Raw genomic sequence first — 22542 nt, forward strand, 5'->3', positions numbered from 1 at the left:
TGTCAATTAAGCACTGGTCTGCCCCCAACTCTCTGCAGCAAAAGGAGCTGCAGGGTGAACCTGCCAGCGCGAAGTGCATTGCTGGGTTACAGCTCATCCCCTGGAGTGAGTCTCTGCCTGGTCCCAAGGGCAGGCCGTGGGATTATCCTCGGTCACCCAGGGGGGCAGCTGGAGACTCCCCCTAGCAGGGTACCCGCCCTGGGCTTCTACAGGAGGCCGGGTGGAGAGTCTGTCATTTTCCCCAGCAGACGGAGTCCTGCCCCATGGCTGCGGAGGGGCGCTGTGGGCCCCGCCCCCGCCCGGCCCCACGCGGCGTGGCTGCGATGGAGGGGCGACTCTGAGTCCGTCTCTCCCAGCCCTGGCAGGGAGCAGGCAGGCAACCCCCAGGAGGCGACCGGCTCCCGGCTCCCATCACTGCGAGGTGCGGGGCGAGTCTCGGCCCCATCGCCCCGTGGTAGGAGGCGAGTCTCCGCCCCATCCGTGTGAGGGGTTGCCCCAGTGGGCGGGCGGCGGCGGGTCGCCTCCTTCGGCGCTGCGCGGGGTCCGCTCTGGGGGGAGCAGGAGGCGGAGCCGCCGCCCCGGCTCCGGCTCCGGCTCCGGCTCCTCAGGCCCGGGAGCGCCATGGCCCAGGCCAGAATCAGCTCTAAGGCCAGCGAGGGACCGACGGCGGGGCAGCTCCGCGGGCGCTTCTTCCGCTCCACCTCCATGGCCGTCTGCTCCGGCCGCCTGCTGCAGAACCTGGACGAGCTGGAGCTCAGGTGGGGCCCGGCGCGCGGCCGGGGCTCTGGCAGTGCGGAGGGGCTGGGGGCTCCTGCTAGTGCGGCAGGGTATTGGGGGGGGTCCTGTTAGTGCGGCAGGGTATTTGGGGGGGGCTCCTGTTAGAGCGGCAGGGTATTTGGGGGGGGTCCTGTTAGTGCGGCAGGGTATTTGGGGGGGGCTCCTGCTAGTGCGGCAGGGTATTGGGGGGGTCCTGTTAGTGCGGCAGGGTATTTGGGGGGGGCTCCTGCTAGTGCGGCAGGGTATTTGGGGGGGGGTCCTGTTAGTGCGGCAGGGTATTTGGGGGGGGTCCTGCTAGTGCGGCAGGGTATTTGGGGGGGGTCCTGCTAGTGCGGCAGGGTATTTGGGGGGGGTCCTGTTAGTGCGGCAGCATATTTTTTTGGGGGGGGCGTCCTGCTAGTGCGGCAGGGTATTTTTTTGGGGGGGAGTGTCCTTCTAGGGCGGCAGGGTATTTGGGGGGGGAGTCCTGATAGTGCGGCAGGATATTTGGGGAGGGGGGTCCTGTTAGTGCGGCAGCATATTTTTTTTGGGGGGGGAGTCCTGATAGTGCGGCAGGGTATTTTGGGGGGGGGTCCTGTTAGTGCGGCAGCATATTTTTTTTGGGGGGGGGGCGTCCTGCTAGTGCAGCAGGGTATTTTTTTGGGGGGGGAGTGTCCTTCTAGTGCGGCAGGATATTTGGGGGGGGAGTCCTGTTAGTGCGGCAGCATATTTTTTTTGGGGGGGGCGTCTTGCTAGTGCGGCAGGGTATTTTTTTGGGGGAGAGGGGAGAAGGTGTCCTTCTAGTGCGGCAGGGTATGGGGGGGGCATCCTGCTAGTGCGGCAGGGTATGGGGGCGGGGCAGGGAAGGTGTCCTGCTAGTGCGCAGGGCGTTTTTTTGGGCAGTAAGGACGGTTGAAGTGTGTTTCTGCAATTAGAGCGGAGCCCCGCTAGACATGTGCTTAGCCAGTGGCGGTGGAGTGTGTGTATTGGGGAAGCTTTAGTGGTTTGATGCGGTTGCTGATTTCTTCTCTCGTATCTGTGCATCTATTCCTGCCACCGGACTTGACTGAAAAAGAAGTTTGCTCCTGCTGGAATTTAAACAGGCTGTGAGTGAAGAGCACAGCTGCTTCAACTGCAGTGTGGGGGAGAGGGGCGATTGGGGAGAGACCTAAATATAGTTTCCAGGCTCATGGGGGTAGAAAGACGCAGTTGTCATTATAAAGAAAAGGAGTACTTGTGGCACCTTAGAGACTAACACATTTATTTGAGCATAAGCTTTCGTGAGCTACAGCTCACTTCATCGGATGCTCAGTTGCATCCGATGAAGTGAGCTGTAGCTCACGAAAGCTTATGCTCAAATAAATGTGTTAGTCTCTAAGGTGCCACAAGTACTCCTTTTTCTTTTTGCGAATACAGCCTAACACGGCTGCTACTCTGAAAGTTGTCATTATAGAGAACCTGTGGCCACACACACTTATTCAGGTGACACCATCATAGGATCTAATCCCATTAGCCATGCCATCAGGGGCTCGTTCACCTGCACATCTACCAGTGTGATATATGCCATCATGTGCCAGCAATGCCCCTCTGCCATGTACATTGGCCAAACTGGACAGTCACTACACAAAAGAATAAATGGACACAAATCTGACATCAGGAATCATAACATTCAAAAACCGGTAGGAGAACACTTCAACTTCTCTAGCCACTCATTAAAGATTTAAGGGTGGCAATTTTGCAACAGAAAAGCTTCAAAAACAGACTCCAAGGAGAAACTGCTGAGCTTGAATTAATATGCAAACTAGATACCATTAACTTGGGTTTGAATAGAGACTGGGAGTGGCTGGGTCATTATACATATTGAATCTATTTCCCTAAATTAAGTATCCTCACACCTTCTTGTCAACTGTCGAAATGGGCCATCTTGATTATCACTACAAAAGTTGTATTCTCCAGCTGATAATAGCTCATCTTAACTAATTAGCCTCTCACAGTTTGTAAGGTAACTTCCAACTTATCTGTATGTGTGTATATATATATATATATACATCTAACTTCTTACTATATGTTCCATTCTATGCATCCGATGAAGTAGGCTGTAGCCCACAAAAACTTATCCTCTAATAAATTTATTAGTCTCTAAGGTGCCACAAGTACTCCTTTTCTTTTTACAGATACAGACTAACACAGCTGCTACTCTGAAACATGTGGTCACACTTCTTATTGAACACAGCATATTTGAATTTTGGAGGGTTAGGCAGCAGGGGAGCCCTTTGCTTTATAAGGGGAGCTCCATTTTCCTTAGAGAATCATGTTGTTTCACAGAAGATACAATAATCCAGTGGAGCCAGGGTGCCATTTCAGGTTTTAATAGGAGAGGGCAAATTTAACTGATTGCCGGGGCTAGTTTGGCACACGAAAACTCTAGGATTATGGGGTTGTTTTGTTTTTTGTTTTTTTTTTCTTTTCAGATAATTTAGAAATTAGCTGTCAGGAGCACTGTATCTAATTCCTATGTAAAGAAAAAGATATACAAAAACTAATTAAAGCCATATTTTAAGTTCATATGTACAATCAGGAGATAATACAGCAAGATATTCCCAATCCCTAAAGTATCAGTTTTGGAGCCTTAACAAAGATATCAAAACATAAGTTTGATCCTTTGTACACTATCTTTAGTGGAGAGAAATAAAAATAAGTAACATCTGCTTAAAATCTGCATACTTTCTCTAACAGACACACTTTGTGTTGCTGCCATTATTTACTCTATTTTAGTCCATTGTTCATTCCACTAAAAATATATTTACTTTAACATATGTAATTACATTTTTTCCTCTTTATTTTGGCATATATGTTCATAGGCGCTGACTCTGTGGGTGCTCCGGGGCTGGATTTACATTCTAGAAGAAAAGGAGTACTTGTGGCACCTTACTAGTACTCCTTTTCTTTTTGCGAATACAGACTAACACGGCTGCTACTCTGAAACATTCTAGAAGGATACTGTTATTTGATTGCACCGCTTTAAATAAAGAATGACAAAGCACAATATGGTAATAAAAGTAATAAAGATAATTACTGCAGCCAAGACAGATTAGGTGTTTTAGAACTCACTATTCAAATAATTAAATTTAGGCATAAGAGAGAAAATTATGAAATGCACAGACTAGTCAAAAAACTAAAATAACTGTACTGCAAATCTTAATGAACTGTGAAAGAATAATATTAGAGAATATATGTGCATTGTGCATTTCGACAGGAAGTACCAAGAAGTAACACCGTCATCAACAACAATAATAATAATACAAGTGTGTGTGTGTGAGTGCACTGTCGCTTTAAGTCAAACACTCAGGAGCCTGAAGGCTTGTTCAGTTCAGCTCCTGCTCCTGAGCCAGAGGCACCAGCACAGACAGTCTCCCTGTCCCCCCCACCCCAGCTCAGTGGAGACTGGGTACATGGGTGGGAGGAGGGGAAAACCAGCCCTTGCCTGCCTCTCTGCAGCAGATCAGGAGGCAGCTCCCAGTCCTGAGCAGTTTGGCCAGTGGCAGCTCCATTGAACAATCTTTTCATTCTCTCTTCAAATGAGTTTTTCCACATCCCTGAATCCCTTCTAATTCTGCTGTATCGTTTTTTGAGGTGGGGTGATCAGAACAGCAGACAGCATTCTAAATGAGGGTATACCATTGATTTATATGATATTATAATATATTTTTCCTATTGTTCTTCATCCCATTTTTTATGCATATAAGAGCTTGTTAGCTTTTTTGACTACAGCTGCACATTGAGCAGAGGTTTTCGTTTAGCTGTCCACAATGATTACCAAGTCCCTTTCCTGAGTTGATCCAGTTAAAAGAGAACTGCACAAGGTGTAGGCATAGTTCGTGTTTTTGCCTCCAGTGTGCATTACTTCACAATTTGTTTTAGTTGTAGTAATTTTAGGTGTTACTTGTAATTACAGGAGTGAAAATTGTCAGACAGAAATATGATTTTCAACTGATTTCTTTCCTTGGCCTCCGCATCCCCAAAAACAGTACCCTGCTGTGATATCAGTTTCCTCATCTTCCCTGCTGCGTTCAACAAAATCTGTTCCACAAATGAAACTGTTGACTACTTCATCTTTTGTTACAGCTAGGGATTATCCCCCGTCCCACCAATCTCTGAGAATAGCAGGGTTTCTGCATACAAGAGTAGTCAGTGGATTAAAAAAAAAAAAGTCACTGCTTTAAAGAATGAAGTGCTGCTTCTAGGCAGCAACACCAACATCTTTCTTTGAATGTGGCTGGGGAGTGTAATTTAATATACATCATATTGCACTGAGCGAAATAAAACTATTTGTTGGATTATTCTTGGTAATATAAATGGCGAAATGCAGTTGAACACAGTACAAACCTACCATTCTCACTGAAGTGATGGCATTGGGGACACAGAACTATAAAATTATTAGCTTAATCATATAATTCTTAACCCATAACTAGTTTTCCCACATTTATTCCAACCCCAGTTCTGAGGGGAGGCTTCAAAAGCAAAAGCTAATAAATCTGAGATAAAGGGGAGAGGATATGTTGGAATTGGGCTCCATTGGTAGAAGTTGTTTAGGCCTGGTCTACACTAGTGAGAGGGGATCAATCTAAAATACGCAACTTGTAAGATATGAGATTAGCATAGCTGAAGTTAACGTATCTTAGATCGACTTAGAATTACTTACTTCGCGTCCTTGCAGCACGGGATCGATGGCTGCTGCTCCCCGATCAACTCCGCTTCCGCCTCTCGCTGTGGTGGAGTTCCGGAGTCGATGGCAGAGGGACCGGGGATTGATTTATCACGTCTACACTAGACGTGATAAATCGATCCCCGATGGATCGATCACTACCCGCTGATCCGGCGGGTAGTGTAGACAAGGCCTTAGATGTGCTGGCTTGGTTGTCAAGAAATTGTTCCAACCAGAAAATTGGATATTTGTTATTTCTACAGGCCTGGAGGTTTTCCATTGCCATGACTTCCCTTTTCCTCCAATAAAACTCATCGGCATCTATATATAGGTCATGGTATTCTCGTGTCCATAAGTAAGTGAATTAAGAGCTCTCTAAAAATATGTGCAAGCTAAGTATTTAATCACATTCCCTACAGTACTCTATTGCTTTCCTTAAAGTGTGTCTCTGTCCTTCTGAAACTACAGGGGAACTTTTTTTTCTTAAGTAGGTGTTTATTAAGTAGGTTACCTGAGAACAGAAACACAGAGATGCTAAATAGTTCATCATATTAAATTGAAAAAGCTTCACTTTGTGTTGCTGCATTGTGTTTATCATTGTTTCAAAAGAGGCTGCAGTGAAACACACAAAACCTACCAACAATTACTAACCAATTTAAAAGTTTACTTTGCTGCATAACCTTTATATAGAGCAATTTGAATAAATCAAAATGCTTTAAAATACAGATAAGTGTTGCAGCTCCAGTAAAAAAGCAAGTATCAAATTACTCACCTGGAAACAAAAGTGCAGACTGGCCTATCTGTTCCATGGGGGAATGTTGTGGTCAGATAAGTGACATGTACTAGAGCAGGGATGCACAAACTACGGCCCGGGGTCTGCATCCGCATGTGCCATGGCTCCCAGAAGCAGCGGCATGTCCCCCCTCCGGCCATACCTCCGCATAGGAACCTGAGGGGGGACATGCTGCTGCTTCCTGGAGCTGCTTGAGGTAAGCACCGCCCAGATCCTGCACTCCTGACCCCCTCCCGTGCCCTAACCCCTGACCCAGCCCTGATCCCCTTCCCGCCCTCCGAACCCCTCAGTCCCAGCCCGGGGAACTCTCCTGCACCCCCAACCCTCATCCCCAGCCCCATTCCAGAGCCCGTACCCCAGCCAGAACCCTCACCCCTGCCCCCCAACTCCCTGCCCCAGACCAGAGCCCCTTCCCAAACCCTGAACTCCTCATTTCTGGCCCCACCCCAGAGCCCGCACCCCCAGCCGGAGCCCTCACCCCAATTTCATGAGCATTCATGGCCCGGCATGCAATTCCATACCCAGATGTGGCCCTCGGGCCAAAAAGTTTGCCCATCCTTGTACTAGAGGAAGACACTGCACTTGCTTTCAATCACTAGTAGGCCAAGTAAAAAGCAGAAATAAGGAGAACTGTTTTTTTAGGTAGTGTTCTTAATTGATATTCTAAACAATGAATAAATTGGAAGTCAGAGTGCAAAAAAACAGAAAGAAAAACACTATGTCACTGTTGTAGCTACAAGAATTTGTCCTGAAATTATTAATCAACATCAAAACCCCAATCCTGCAAACACGTATGTATCTGTTTGACATTACACATGTGGGACTGTTCACATGCATACATTTTTAACAAGTGCATAAGTATTTGTAGGATTGGGGGCCCAAGTTACCTTTCTGAAAATACTAGCAGAATATGGGGAAACGATGGGTAAAATTCAGAATAAAATCCATGGCTCCTCAAACAAGTAAATACAAAATGAAAGACTTGACAGCAGGTGACAGTGAAGTGAGGTGTTTCGACTCAGACCTCTCAAAAACTAACTAGTATTATTGTTTTGTGAGCTTTCCCTTTTCCTTGTCCTCTCTCATTCTTCCCAATACTTGGCTCTTGAATCCCCAAGCCACTAAATCTACAAGAACTATTGCAATCTACATAGTTTACTTATATTTTAATTTACATTCTATAGTGTTGTGAAAAACTGATATTTGAATAAGTGATGCTATACAAAAATGATCATGGAATATACAACGAAGTGGAATAATATGATAGTGTGTGTATATGTGTGTGTGTGTGTATATGTATATATATATATATATATATATATATATATATTCATTCTGCATAAAAATATTTTGTATACTATTGACCTTTATGTTATTATGGTTTGTATAATGGCATTTCTGTTTCAGAGTAGCAGCCGTGTTAGTCTGTATTCGCAAAAAGAAAAGGAGTACTTGTGGCACCTTAGAGACTAACAAATGTATTTGAGCATAAGCTTTCGTGAGCTGTGTAATACTTTGTTTAATAATTTATATATATATATATATAAAGAGTGGGTTCAAGTTTGTATTTTTATAGATTTACAGTCTGGTTAGATTCCTGCTCCGTAGTAGAAGACTTTATTATATCTCTAATGAGCTGATGATCAGAAAAGAAGTCTTGAGAACTCTATGCAGCCTTTTTATTTTGACTGAGATGTCCTTCACTGGAGGATCAGGAACCAATGAATAGTAAAGGTCTGCTCAGGTCTAATGTTAAATCCTGAACTAAACCCAATTAGACCACAGCCAATCCGATCTGATCCCAAGACTGTCAAGTTGTTTTCATACCCGGCCTGAGAAAATAATGAAGAAGGAAGGACTCACTGGCTTAAAATTGCATTGGGGCAACAGAACTTGGGGGTGGGGGGAGTGACGGGGATAGCTCCCTGCAATTAAAATATTGCGGGGGTTGAACTGTTTCACATCCATGGGGGCAGAGGCAAGAGGGCCTGGAGCCATGCCCAAGATCAGACTGGGGAGTAGGAACTGAGGTAAGCGGGGCCCTGATGCCAGTGCCTGTAGTGGGGAGCTGGTCCTGGGCCTTTTCTTTCCCCAGCTGCAGAGAGTCCTCTGAGATGTCAGGTGCTGGTGACAGGCCTGGACAATGGGCACTCAGTGGTGGTCAGCACAGAGGGAGCTGGGGAGGCTACAGCCAGGACTGGGCAGGAAAGCAGGGCCACCCAGACAGAGTTGTTCCCCAGAGGAACTGGGCACAAGTAGGTAGGAGATAGGGACTGGAATGGCTCTTCTAGGCAGGTGTCATTTCTGCTCCTAGGCCTTCCTGAGCTCTCCCACTGTCCTTTACATCTCCCAGCTTCCCCCACGCCCCAGCTACCCCTTAAGTCCCTCTGCTCCTCTCTGTTTCCAACCGGGGCCTCCCACTGCCCCTCCTTCCCCCATGTGCAACTTAGCACACACATTCAAAGTTAGCTTTCACTGCCTATGAATAGCATAGTTGGCACAGTCAGTGATAAGCGACTACTCGGAATGTATGCCAGTCAGATTACACTTGACCAGACCCAAACCCAACACTTGCAGTCGGGTGCCATTGGGTTTGGTTGAGTGGCAAAAGTCTAATCAGAACCCTTTCAAACATGTTAAAGCTTAATATTTTCACTCTTAGTACTGTACCAAATATTCAATTTGATTAAAAATGTATTTGCTTAGTTGAGCTCTTCTGGGTGTGTTTACAAATCAGCATTAATGTGTTGTTACAGTACTTAATTTATGTCAAGGGAATTTTTTATTAACCCAATAATTCTTTTTATGGTTGATTTACATTAAATACTACAAAGGAAAGGAAAATTAGAATTGTAAGATTATGAAGATATGAGAGAAAAGAAACCTAATACCTTGTCCATGTTAAAAAAAAAAAATTAATTTTCACTACCATACTTCTTTTTGGGACCAATTCATGGAGCATCAGTGGAATTGTGGGAAAAGATAAGGTAGTATCCCATGATCCCTGACAGTGATTATATTGCACTACAGGAAGAATCTGCTCTTCTGCCAAATAAATAAATAAAAGTATTAGATTAGTAGATATAAAGTATTTTTTTGAATGTGTGATATTTCAGATGTACGCACCTAAGTATACTAGAAAGATTTCTTTCGTATTGGCCTGGTTACATGTCAGATTGATGTCCCTCCCACTTGCGGGCAATCATTTTCTCCATCCTTCTGTCTCCCTTTTTGAACCTCTTTCCCAGACATATTCACACCCTTCTCGAAGTTGAATATGAAAGTCGGTGCACTTGTTACATAAGATTAAGATGCTGCTATTTCCACTGCATTGAAGAAATTAGCTGTGCCTTGTGTTCGAATGAATTTTCACAGGTTTTGATGTCCCATCCTTTCATTAATGCAGGATGGGAAATTCATCATAAAAAGTACATGGAGCCAAGTGAAGATCATAGTTGTGCAGGGCCTTGAAGGTGAGGATGAGAAGTTGCATATTTTAGAGCTCATAGATTCATACATTTCAAGGCCAGAAGGGACCACTGTGATCATAGAGTCTGAACTCCTTCATAACACTGGCCAGAGAACTTCCCCAAAATAATTGCTAGATTATATCTTTTAGAAAAACATATAATCTGGATTTTAAAATATTCAGTAATGGAGACTCCACCACAGCCCTTTGTAAACTGTTCCAGTGGTTGTTTACCCTCACTGTGAAAAATTTACACCTTATTTCCAGTCTGAATTTTCCTAGCTTCAACTTCCAGCCACTGGATAATGTTATAACTTTCTTTGCTAGATTGAAGAGCCCACTATTAAATATTTGTTACAAATTGTAGGTATTTGTAGAGTGTAGTCAAGTCACCCCTTAACCTTCTCTTTGCTAAGCTAAATAGGTAGACTCAAATAATTCAATCACTATAAGGCATGTTTTCTAATCATTCAGTCATTCTTGTGGCTCTTCTCTGAGCCCTCTCCAATCTACCAACATCATTCTTGAATTGTGAGTTCCAGAACTGGACACAGTATTCCACCAGTGCCAAATATAGAGGTAAAATAACCTCTCTACTCCTACTCGAGATTCTCCTGTTTATGCATCCAAGGATTGCTTTAGCTGCTTTGGGTACAGCATCACACTGAGAGCCCATTTCAGCTGATTATTCACCACTACCCTCAATTTTTTTTTCAGTCACTGCTTTCCAGTATAGCATCTCCCACCTTATAAGTATGGCCTATTTTCTTAGTTCCTAGATATAGCTATTTATATTTCGCAGTATTAAAATGCATATTGTTTGCTTGCGCCTGTTTTATTATGCAGTCCAGATTGCTCTGAATCAGAGACATGTTCTCTTCATTATTTGCCACTTCCTCAATTTTAGTGTCATCTGCTAACTTTATCAGTGATGATTTTGTTTATAAAACTGTTAAATAGCATAGGGCCAAGAACCAATTCCTGCAGGACCCACTGGAAACGCTCTATGATGATTCCCCATTTACAGCTACTTTTTGAGATCTATCAATCAGACAGTTTTGAATCCATTTAATATGTGCTATGTTAATTTTATGTTTGCAGTGTCATTGTAGCAGTTTTGGTCCCAGGATATTTGAGAGACAAGGTGGATGAGGTAATATATTCTTCAGGTCAGAAAAGTTCTGTGTAGCTCAAAAGCTTGTCTCTTTCATCAACAGAAGTTGGTCCAATAGAAGATATTATCTCATCCACCTTGTGTCTCGTATTAATTTTATATTGTTCTTTTTAATCAAAATGTGGTGTGGAACCAAATCAAGTGCTTTACAGAAGTCTGGGGGGAGGGATATCTCAGTGGCTTGAGCATTGGCCTGCTAAACACAGGGTTGTGAGTTCAATCCTTGAGGGGGCCATTTAGGGATCCAGGGCAAAAATTGGGGATTGGTCCTGCTTTGAGCAGGGGGTTGGACTAGATGACCTCCTGAGGTCCCTTCCAACCCTGATATTCTATGAATATCTAGTCTAAGTATATTATGTAAACGCTATTACCTGTAGCAACCAAACTTGTAATCTCATAAAAAAAAAAAAGATATAGTTAGTTTTACAGGATCCATTTTCAATAAACCCATGTTGATTTGCATTAATTACATTACCCTCCTTTAATTCTTTATTAATCGTGTCCCATATATATTCTTTATTAAATGTTTCCGATAGCAGCAGTTTCATTATCTTGTCCAGAATCGATGTAAGGCTGACAGGCCTATACTTAGCTGTGCCATTCCAGATTAATAGCCCTGGAGACTGAAGTCTTCTGTTTATCCAAAGAATAAATGCATGAAAAGCAACAGCAGTGTACCATGTTGAATATCACAACATGTCTCAGTCCTGACCCCAAGAGACCTCTCGGGTGAGAAAGCCATGAATTATTCTGCAGGGCCATGCATTCCTTGCACTTTGCAGATAATACCAAAAAAAATCTCGCTGACAAATGCCACTTTGTGGTGATGCAAGATACTGTAGTAGACACAAATGTCTAGAATAGCCACCAAACAGCAATTATTGCAAATAAAATAATTCTCAACATCTAGTTATCAGATTTGACATAAGATATTAACACTTATCAAGGAATTACTTTTTAAAGAGCATTTTTATCAACTGCATAATATGAAATGTTTATAATTATCCTGATACTCTACAAAATCTTGCTAAACTAAGATGTCAGCTTCTAATCACATAGCAGTCACTCAGTATTTTAAGGAAGTGGTATTTTAGAAATCCTCTTTAGAATTATACTGATTCAAGATGCATCTCTGTAATGCAGTTCACTGTTTTTCAATGTCAGATGGTAGGACCTGATCCAAAAACCACTGACATAACTGAAAAGGATCCCATTGGCTTTGATGGAATTGGATCAGGCCCTTATTGAGTGTGTTGAATCAATGTACGCATGCAATTGAATTACTATAAAAATCTGTTAAAAACTCTCCAAATTTCTTAATTTTAGTTTCAAGTTTCCAAGGGGAACAACAGTGAAGGGCTACTTTTTAAAAAAAATTCTGAAAAATACTTTAACCAATGTCTTTTTAAAAGAGGCATAGTTGAGTTATTTAATATAATCATTAAAACGGCCTTGTAAAAGTGCCATAAAAATGGAACCAACTCAGATACAAAATCAATTCACTGCTTTGTTACTATCTTTATTATTATGATGAAAATGAGTCACTTTATATTTTCCTCATCCCCCCCAAAATCCACGCCTTTGTCAAGAATTTATATTAAATTATTTTCCCTTCACCAGTTACAATAAACATAAATAAAATAAGTTTAAGTACGTCTTAAACATATGCTTTCACTTACAATGATTAGATTTGTATCTAAATATTTCTGCATTTTCATAATAGCAGGATTATTTTATTGTCTCCTCTTAATAGTGAAAAAAAAAATCTAAATGAACTTTTGCTTATTCCTTTATCTAAGCTATCTTTTTTCCACCCATCTTTTGCTCTCAACTCATTTTCTGGCTGAAATCTTTGGGGCAGTGATGTAGATGCATGCTTATCTCAGAGAGGACCATAAATGCCTTCATCTTTGAATTCGCTGTACAGGAAACTTAAGAAAATAGTGTTTGTTTAATACCATCACCAGTTTCCACACTGCATTGGATACAAATAGACAATCTCTGCCCTGAAGAGCTTACAGTTCTCCCAGTGTATATAACTGGAGCACTGGAACAATTTGTATAGGGGAGGTGCTGAGTGCCATTGAGCAAAACTGTAAACCCTGTGTGTGATGAAACCCACTTCAAGCCGGGGGGTACAGCAGCACCCCTAGTTCCAGCACCTATATACTCACATCCAGATCGAATTAATCATCTGCACAAGGGTTCTGGGAATAATGTTGAAAAATTGCTTTTTTTGAGTAAGCTTCTTCTGATGAACAGTATCATAATCCTGCCTCCCTCCCCCAAACACACACACACAACCTAGCTTTAACTTATAAAGATTTAAAAAGAGTGATTTGTATATCATCTTCTAGTACTATGACAGGTTTATCAAGACAAATATACTTAGATGTCTTGCGTGTTAGAAAAGTTGTATTGTTTTAATTAAACTTAAATTTAAAATTGATTAAATGCAGATCAAACCCTTTCTGAGCAAAGCTTAAACCAATTTAAATGTATCTGCATTAGGAGGTTGCACTGATTTAACTCCATTTTAAATCACTTGAGTTAAACCAGTGTAACTTTTTTTACTGCAGATACATATAAATAGTGAATAGTGATCACCATCTTGTGGCTACAACCTGTAATGCTCTAGAGTACGAAGTATTTTGACTGCTTGGTGGATTCTCTCAGAAAGAGAGAGTGAGCTGTGTTCTGACCTTGCTTGGTACTATAGTTAATGAACACTGGGATAGATGAGAAAATTTTGTCAGTAAAATTACAACTGAAGGTTGATTTATAAAAACAGCAGTAGGACTGGAATGCCACAAATGAATAGCAGTTAGGACAATTTAGTGGTGTACTTTTACTACAATGCTCTGCAACCTCAGAGATGTAAGGCCAGGGAACATCAGAGATTTATTTTCGTAGCTGAAGTTCCTAGACTGGGAGATCTGTAGAAATAGTGTATTTGATCTCTCTCGGAAAGGCATGTATCATGTTGCTATTAAGTAATCCTTCCATCATCCTTTCCCCAGGCATTGTCTGCCTTTAGTTGGAAGGGTGGGTTGAAATGAAGTTAGGCTCAAGAGTAGTATTGGGATATACTTGGGAGGCCATTTTAATTCCCACACCCAATAAAATAAAACAAAACAAATAAAAACTTAGACTTTGAGGAAAAGAAGACAGAAAAATTGCAGCCACATGTTTGTGCAAAATGGACTATGTAAAGGAAATTTGGTCAAGATATTATTGGAACCTAAATGATTACTCAGTGCCACGAAGCAAAATCTATCTCTCTACCTTTGCCACCTTTAGTTGAGATGGAAGAATTAGAAATAGAAAGCAGTTACATAAGGGGGAAAGTAAAAGAACCTGTCCCTATTATACTTGTGTGGTAATTTAGGCAGAGCTATGTGGCCCAAGCAATCCTGCCCATTTGTTGTATTCTATCATAAATTACTTTGTATTTATTTTCCAGGAGATAGGAATTTTTTTAGGTAAAAATATTAATGGTATTGGCACTCTGGTTGTAGCTAATATCCAAGTGAATGTCAGAGAGAATAGATCACATTTTTTCACTATGTTTAATAAACATTGCAGGATAGCGGGATTATCGTGGTGTTTACAAAGAGTTTCATAGACACATTGAAATAGACCTCTATCTGGGAATTGTCTAAAATTTCTGCCTTTTCTGTTGGAAGAGTCTAGAACTGTCAACAGATTCATGTGATGGTCATCATACGACAGGTGGGGGAACTGGGAAAGCAGAGTTTGTATCATTCTTGCACAATCCTAGCAGCCAGTTAAATCTCAACAAACCCACTGCACCAGTGGTGGGCAGCCTGCAGGGCGCATACAGCCCGTCAGGGTAATCCACTGGCAGGCTGCCAGACAGTTTGTTTATATTTACATGGCCACCCGCAGCTCCCTATGGCCGCAGTTTGCTATTCCTGGCCAATGGGAGCTACAGGAAGCGGCCTGGGCCACAGGGACATGCTGTCCGCTGCTTCCCACAGCTCCCACTGGCCAGGAACGGAGAACTATGGCCACTGGGAGCTGTGGGTGGCTGTGCAAATGTAAACACACTGTTTGGCGGCCTGCCAGCGAATTACCCTGATGGACTACGTGTGGCCCACGGGCTGCAAGTTGCCCACCACTGCTGTACATGACATTAATATTACTCAGGCAAGTGCAGAAAATGGAGACTGAGTGGGGAAAAGTTTATCTTCTGGCACTTATCTCCAGTGCTAATGATTCTCTACTGTGCATTTTCTTCCACCAATTACTTTAATCAATTCCAAACCCCTAATCTTCAGGGCATGGTGAAGGATTGGGAAATTAACTGAAGGATTGAAACCCAGGTTTCCAGTATAGTATTTCCAAATCTGAAGGCCAGATCAAGCTCTCTCATATACAGCAAAAGGGGGAAGGGAGAATAAAGGAGCACAAATAATGGCCAAATATGACTAAACATAGAGCACAAAGAGCAAAGCTTATGTGACATGCTTGTCCCCCAAATAGAAGGATGTTACACATTTTGTGTGTAGTATGATGAATGGGACCAGAGAAAGAGGGTCGGGTTAGAACAACGCTTCCTCAGCTCTCGTCCCCTAGTGCCCCTACTCTACTTGCGCTACTTTGATGACATCTTCATCATCTGTACCCATGGAAAAGAAGCCCTTGAGGAATTCCACCATGATTTCAACAATTTCCATCCCACCATCAACCTCAGCCTGGACCAGTCCACACAAGAGATCCACTTCCTGGACACTAAAGTGCTAATAAGCGATGATCACATAAACACCACCCTATACTGGAAACCTACTGACTGCTATGCTTACCTACATGCCTCCAGCTTTCATTCAGACCACACCACACGATCCATTGTCTACAGCCAAGCTCTACAATACAACCGCATTTGCTCCAACCCCTCAGACAGAGACAAACACCTACAAGATCTCTATCAAGCATTCTTACAACTACAGTACCCACCTGCTGAAGTGAAGAAACAGATTGACAGAGCCAGAAGAGTACCCAGAAGTTACCTACTACAGGACAGGCCCAACAAAGAAAATAACAGAACGCCACTAGCCATCACCTTCAGCCCCCAACTAAAACCTCTCCAACGCATCATCAAGGATCTACAAGCTATCCTGAAGGACGACCCATCACTCTCACAGATCTTGGGAGACAGGCCAGTCCTTGCTTACAGACATTCCCCCAACCTGAAGCAAATACCAGCAACCAGACAACAAAAACACTAACCCAGGAACCTATCCTTGCAACAAAGCCCGTTTCCAACTGTGTCCACATATCTACTCAGGGGACACCATCATAGGGCCTAATCACATCAGCCACACTATCAGAGGCTCGTTCACCTGCATATCTACCAATTCGATATATGCCATCATGTGCCAGCAATGCCTCTCTGCCATATACATTGACCAAACTGGACAGTCTCTACGTAAAAGAATAAATGGACACAAATCAGACGTCAAGAATTATAACATTCAAAAACCAGTTGGAGAACACTTCAGTCTCTTTGGTCACTCAATTACAGACCTAAAAGTGGCAATTCTTCAACAAAAAAACTTCAAAAACAGACTCCAACGAGAGACTGCTGAATTGGAATTAATTTGCAAACTGGATACAATTAACTTAGGCTTGAATAAAGACTGGGAGTGGATGTGTCATTACACAAAGTAAAACTATTTCCCCATGTTTATTCCCCTCCCCCTACTGTTCCTCACACATTCTTGTCAACTGTTGGAAATGGCCCACCTTGATTATCACTACAAAAGTTTCCTCCCCCCCCCCCCCCCGCTCTCCTGCTAGTAATTGCTCACCTTACCTGATCACTCTTGTTACAGTCTGTATGGTAATACCCATTGTTTCATGTTCTCTGTGTATATAAAATCTCCCCACTGTATTTTCCACTACATGCATCCAATGAAGTGAGCTGTAGCTCACGAAAGCTTATGCTCAAATAAATTTGTTAGTCTCTAAGGTGCCGCATGTACTCCTTTTTTTTTTTTAGGAGGAACCTTGTTTGCTGCATTATTTGGAGTTTAGGAATGTGAGCTGGTGCCTAAGCTGCTACTGGACAAATACAGGCCTCTATGCATTTCTTACAACTGCTTGCCTTCTGCATCACCTACTGCTAAGGAAACAGTGATTGTGGAGGCAGTGTGTAGAGTTGGGGTGCAAACATTCAGTGCAGCATGCTCCCCTATTAAAAGGTGTGTTATCCAGAAGGAAATTCCATCTGAAGTTAATACCAACCTGAACAGCATTAACTTTGGCTCTATAGTTTCTTTCTCCTTCTTTAGAGGGATGAGAGATTGGTTGGTGTATTGCTGTAGCTCCAAGGACTACATTATTCATGAGAGAGCCATGCTGTGATTGACAGTGACGCTACACTGATGCCTTGAGAACTGTGGAGGAACCAAGATGCCCCAGGAATCCTTATGTTCCATGCAGCTGCTAACTCCTTATCCCCGTAGTACCCTGGGATTTCTGCACGGGAAATTGAAGAGAGCTCTCTAGCTTTTCTTAGGGTTGCAACTTTGATTGGATGAATTCCTGGAGATTTTATCACATGACATAATTTTTAATTAAATATTAATATTTAATTCCTGGAGGGTTAGCTATCCTAGTTTTTCTCTTAGCACATATTTACGTAGAAGGACTTGATGGTCCTTTTATCACACCTACACTGTGATAAAATACCTGTGGCTCCAACTTGCAGAGCCCAGGTCAGCTGACTTGGGCTCAGGCTGCAGGCTAAAAATTGCAGTGTAGACATTTGGGCTCAGGCTGGAACCCAGGCTCTGAGACTCTCCCGCATCGCAGACCTCAGATCTTCAGCTCCAGCACAAGCTTGTGTATCTACATTGCAATTTTACAGCCCCACAGCCTAAGCCCGAGTCAGCTGACTGAGGTTAGCAGTGGGTGTGCTGTGGGTCTTTTATCATGGTATAGGTGTACCCGATATTGCCCTGAATTGGCAGTCATGTGACTTGTCCGACAACACTGCAGTGTTGCTAAAACTAACTCACAATGCTGACTGAAAAAAAACAAGGAAACACTGAGAGCATGTTATGTGGCTGAAATTACTTTATTATTTATAGATTTTTTTTTTTCTTCTGCTTGGTTCAACTTTACTCAGGGTTGAAGCCTTGCGTGATGCAGCATCTGCTATGGAACAAGAAAAAGAAATTCTGCTAGAAATGATTCATGGTATACAGAACAGCCAAGATATGAGGCACATCAGTGAAGGTGAGAGCCTGCCTTTTCCTAGATTCTCATTTGAAACTTCTTTTGGAGAAATCCATGGAAACAATGCTAAATTACAGTTAGTATATCTGTTTTACATGCAGCTCAATTGAACTATTTGAAAGTGGTGAGGCAACAGAATAAATGTAAGTCGGTTTGAGCTAATGTAGTGTTAGTTAGATGGATCCGGTTACCTTAGTAGCCTTTTACACCTGACTATTCAAATTCATATCCTAGTTCAGTGTAGAGGACTACTGTAAGCATTATTGCATATGTGAAAATTACCCTTTTGTCATGCCCAGCCCATCACCACCTTTTCAAAGTCAGGGTCAGTTTACCTGTGCTCCTGGTGGGGGAGGACTTTATTTAGACATATAGAAACTGATGGACACAATTGAGTTTCAGCTGTCTCTAAAGGGAAGAATTGGCCTATTAGGCAGTCATATTTATCCTTTCTCCTATTACAGAGGTTTCTTAGCAGTCTCTTCCTGTATGTAATCCTCACAGGATACCTTAATATTCAGGTGACCTACCTTAACATTCAGGTGACCATTCATTGGATGAATGGAACCTTGTCTGCTATGTTTATTAAAAGTCAAGCAGGGAAGTATTCTGTTAATCATTGGTTACAATCTGAACTGTGCCCCAATAGCAGAAAGGGTACCAGCTTCTGTCAAACAAGCAGTTGTTAAGCAGACAGCTAAAGAAACAAGTCTCTTGCCAGGGGTGATCTTGCTGATTGTCATCCTGTTTTTAACCGTCTTCTTTTATGTAATAGTATCAAGAAGATTGTGACACAGCAAGGCTGATATCATCTGGACATCGTCCTTTCGTTTCCTGATTACTTTAATTTTATTTGTTTTTTAAACAGAATTTGGCCTGGAAACTGTACTAGATACCCACTCATACAATGGGTGCATGTACCTACTAGTAAAAAACATAAAGTAAGATATTTTTGGTGCTAGCAGTATTCCCCATTATAAGTACAGGAAATACCTTCTCAAACTTAAAATATGCTGTATACCATTTAAAGAAAATATGTCATCTGCTTCCACTGAAGCATAAGGAAAAGTCAGGAGTCTAAAGACTTCTGAAAAATCTAAACAGCAGCTGATGAGGTGATATTATCTAACTAACAGATACTAACTGGGGCCAATTGGCTGGCTCATTAGTGGTACCATTCTTTTTATTGAAGGATTGCAGAGGGTGATGCTGAGTCAGGGCTTGTCTACACTTACAGCACTGCATTGGTGCAGCTGTAGCACTTAGTGAAGATGCTAGACGGGAGAGCTTCTCCTGTCTACGTGGATACACCACCTCCCCGAGATGTAGCAGCTATGTCGATGGGAGAAGCCCTCCTGTCGACATAGTGCTGTCTACACAGTGTAGACACATAGTGCTTTTCCACACCCCTGAGCAACATAGTTATGCCGACATAAGTTCCTTGTGTAGACCAAGCCTCAGTTATTTATCTGCCCTGATAAATCTCTCATGTAGGGTTCCACAAGGATCTATTATGTTATTCCTATGAGTAGTGCTCTAAAAATACAGTTCACTCAGCCAGTGTAAGGTCAAATCATATCCCCTTCCTGGAATTTCATTTTATTAACAAACATTAATAAATTAAGAAACCAATCTACCCCTTCTCTCCACACTTAGTTGCGCTACTGCGTAGCATGCAAGAACTAATGCAATAATTCCAGTAAAGTGCTCTTTATCCAGTTCTATTTGATGTAGCAAAATACTTTTTTTTTTTTTTTTTTTTTTTTGCAGCTCTGCTAGAAGCTTATGTAGATGCTGTGACTAGTGGCTTAGTTCATGTTTTCCTATCACGAAGAAAAAGAAGCACTGAAGTGTAATTCAGCTCGGAAAAGTGACTGCGAAAGTGGCACACTCTTATTCAGTGAACAAAAGCAGTATACTGCCTCATTGCAGCAACACATAACCTTTTACTGCTTTTTTTTACTGCTGTTTGCATTGCAGAACCAACACAGCTAATATTAAGAAGCAGGGCAAGCCAGCTGAAAGAATGAGGTTGGCCAGGTGTCAATGAGGGTCCAATTTAGCATTCAGAACCATTCTTATTGGAGATAATGCACGAGATGGAGGAACCAAGGTTGACTTTCAAGGACCAGGCTGCGATAGAAAGGCCGGCAGTTAGATTGTACCTGTAAACGGAGCACATTTGGTCTAAAGTTGAGAGACAAATTTAGGACTCCTTTGTTTTTATAGTCACTGTTCAAAATAGAATCTTCAATTTAACTTTCTGATCTGCTTTAAAAATATTTTTATTGCAAACCAACAGCAGAGATGTGTATCTGCTACATACACTAGGGTAATTTGATTGTATGTGTGAAATTTTTCATCCTAAAAGGGCTGGTTTGTAAATCAGAACATTTTATTTTTAAATGTAGGTGAAAGAGAAGAACTTTGCCTGACTGCGAGTCGTCTGATGGGCCGAACCCTCACTGTTGAGGTTTCTGTAGAAACAATACGAAACCCACAGCAGCAGGAATCCCTTTTGCACGCCACAAGGATGATTGATGAAGTAGTCAATAAACTCCTTGACGATCTGGAAGATTCCAAAAGCCGTTTAATGTCACTTTATGGTGCATGCACGTCTGAGGTACCATCTGGACCCATTGATCAGAAATTTCAGTCTGTTGTAATTGGATGCGCTATTGAAGATCAAAAGAAAATCAAAAGGAGACTAGAGACTCTGCTTAGAAATACAGAAAACTCTGAAAAGTCAATCATGTTGTTAGAACATCCAAAATCAACTGTCCAACAGCTTTGCAACAACGAACAGGATTAAAGTAGTGCTAGCTATTTGAGCAGATCAAAGTTAAGTCTCCATAAAGATTGCACGGAATGCAAAGAGAAATGTTACTTTTTAGCACTAAACTAATAATACTTTAGAGTGCTGGGTGCAAATATTAAATAAATACGGATAGCACTGCCTTAGGTATCAGAAAGAACATAGATATTTTCTTTCACAATGAAGATGTGATCTAAGACTGCTATCAGGTTTGCTCCTCCAGACTTAAATTTTATTGGTACTGCTGCTGCAAATTGTAATTAATGTACTTCTGCTGCACTCTTAAAGCTAATCAGAATCTAATTTCTTTCTCTTAAATTTTTGAAAACTTAAGCTGTTGTGTCATGTACTAAGATTTTACCTAGAAATTTTTTTTTTCCTTTGGTGAATACTTTGTATGAAACAGACTTATGAGAAAAAGACAAGTCACGCAATAAACAAGAAGAAAAAATTGATATGCCACGCTCTATTTTCAGTAATGAGTAACTTTTGTTAGTGATAATTAGTACTTGGCACTATACCTTAAAATGCTTTCCAGAAAAGGATAAGAATTGTCCCCATTTTACAGACATTGTGGTAAAATAACTTGCACAAGGTCACACAGCAGGCTGGGAATAGAACCCAGGTCTTTTGACTAACAGTTCCATGCTCTGTCCACTGGATGCTCCTGCCTTCTAGCCTTTTTATTAACTAATGCTCAGTTTGGGGCTGCTGTGGGCTAATGATTTCAGAGTAACTTACAAGAGGAGTTATGCAGAAATGCTTTCATGTCCTGCAAATCAAAGATACTTTTTTCCTATTAATCCTCTATGAAGCATAACAAAGTGAAACAGCTGAATCCACAAACATTTTAAAATGGATTATATTCAGTTCTGATGTAAGCAGATGCTGCTCTCATTAAAGTCAATGTAAATTGCTCCTGCGCATGCCAAAGTGGAGGTTAGCCCGTTTTCCCAAAACACAGACATCTTTTTCATGTTCATCACTGATGTTTGTTATAAAGGAGAAAGCTTTTATAGATCTTCCTATTTGTACACCCTGTTTCATAATGTCAAATGTTGGGTGAAGTTGATTATTAAATGAAATTTTAATAACAAGAAAAATCAAATGCTTCAATGAGTTCGTTAAATGCATTCATTCCGAAGTTTGAGTGAAGCAATAGTTCAGTAAGATGCACTAGAGTCATAGAATATCAGGGTTGGAAGGGAACTCAGGAGATCATCTAGTCCAACCCCCTGCTCAAAGCAGGATCAGTCCCCAACTAAATCATCCCAGCCAGGACTTTGTCAAGCCTGATCTTAAAAACCTCTCAGGAAGGAGCTTCTACCACTTCCCTAGGTAATGCATTCCAGTGCTTCACCACCCTCCGAGTGAAAAAGTTTTTCCTAATATCCAACCTAAACCTCCCCCACTGCAACTTGAGACCATTACTCCTCGTTCTGTCATCTGCTTCCACTGAGAACAGTCTAGATCCATCCTCTGTGGAACCCTCTTTCAGGTCATTGAAAGCAGCTATCAAATCCCCCCACATACTTCTCTTCCGCAGACTAAACAATCCTAGTTCCCT

General features: G+C 42.0%; 1 protein-coding gene across 1 annotated transcript; it reads left to right on the forward strand.

Moving 5' to 3' along the window:
* The first annotated feature begins 346 nt into the window (after positions 1-346).
* Positions 347-21430, forward strand: BAG2 (BAG cochaperone 2). Its single transcript, XM_038396440.2, has 3 exons — positions 347-758; positions 18051-18160; positions 20572-21430. The coding sequence occupies exons 1-3, from the start codon at positions 622-624 to the stop codon at positions 20970-20972; spliced, it is 648 nt and encodes a 215-aa protein (XP_038252368.1). The 5' UTR covers positions 347-621; the 3' UTR covers positions 20973-21430.
* The last annotated feature ends 1112 nt before the right edge of the window (positions 21431-22542 follow it).

This window comes from Dermochelys coriacea, chromosome 3, assembly GCF_009764565.3.
Source record: "Dermochelys coriacea isolate rDerCor1 chromosome 3, rDerCor1.pri.v4, whole genome shotgun sequence".
Classification (NCBI taxonomy): Eukaryota; Metazoa; Chordata; order Testudines; family Dermochelyidae; genus Dermochelys; species Dermochelys coriacea.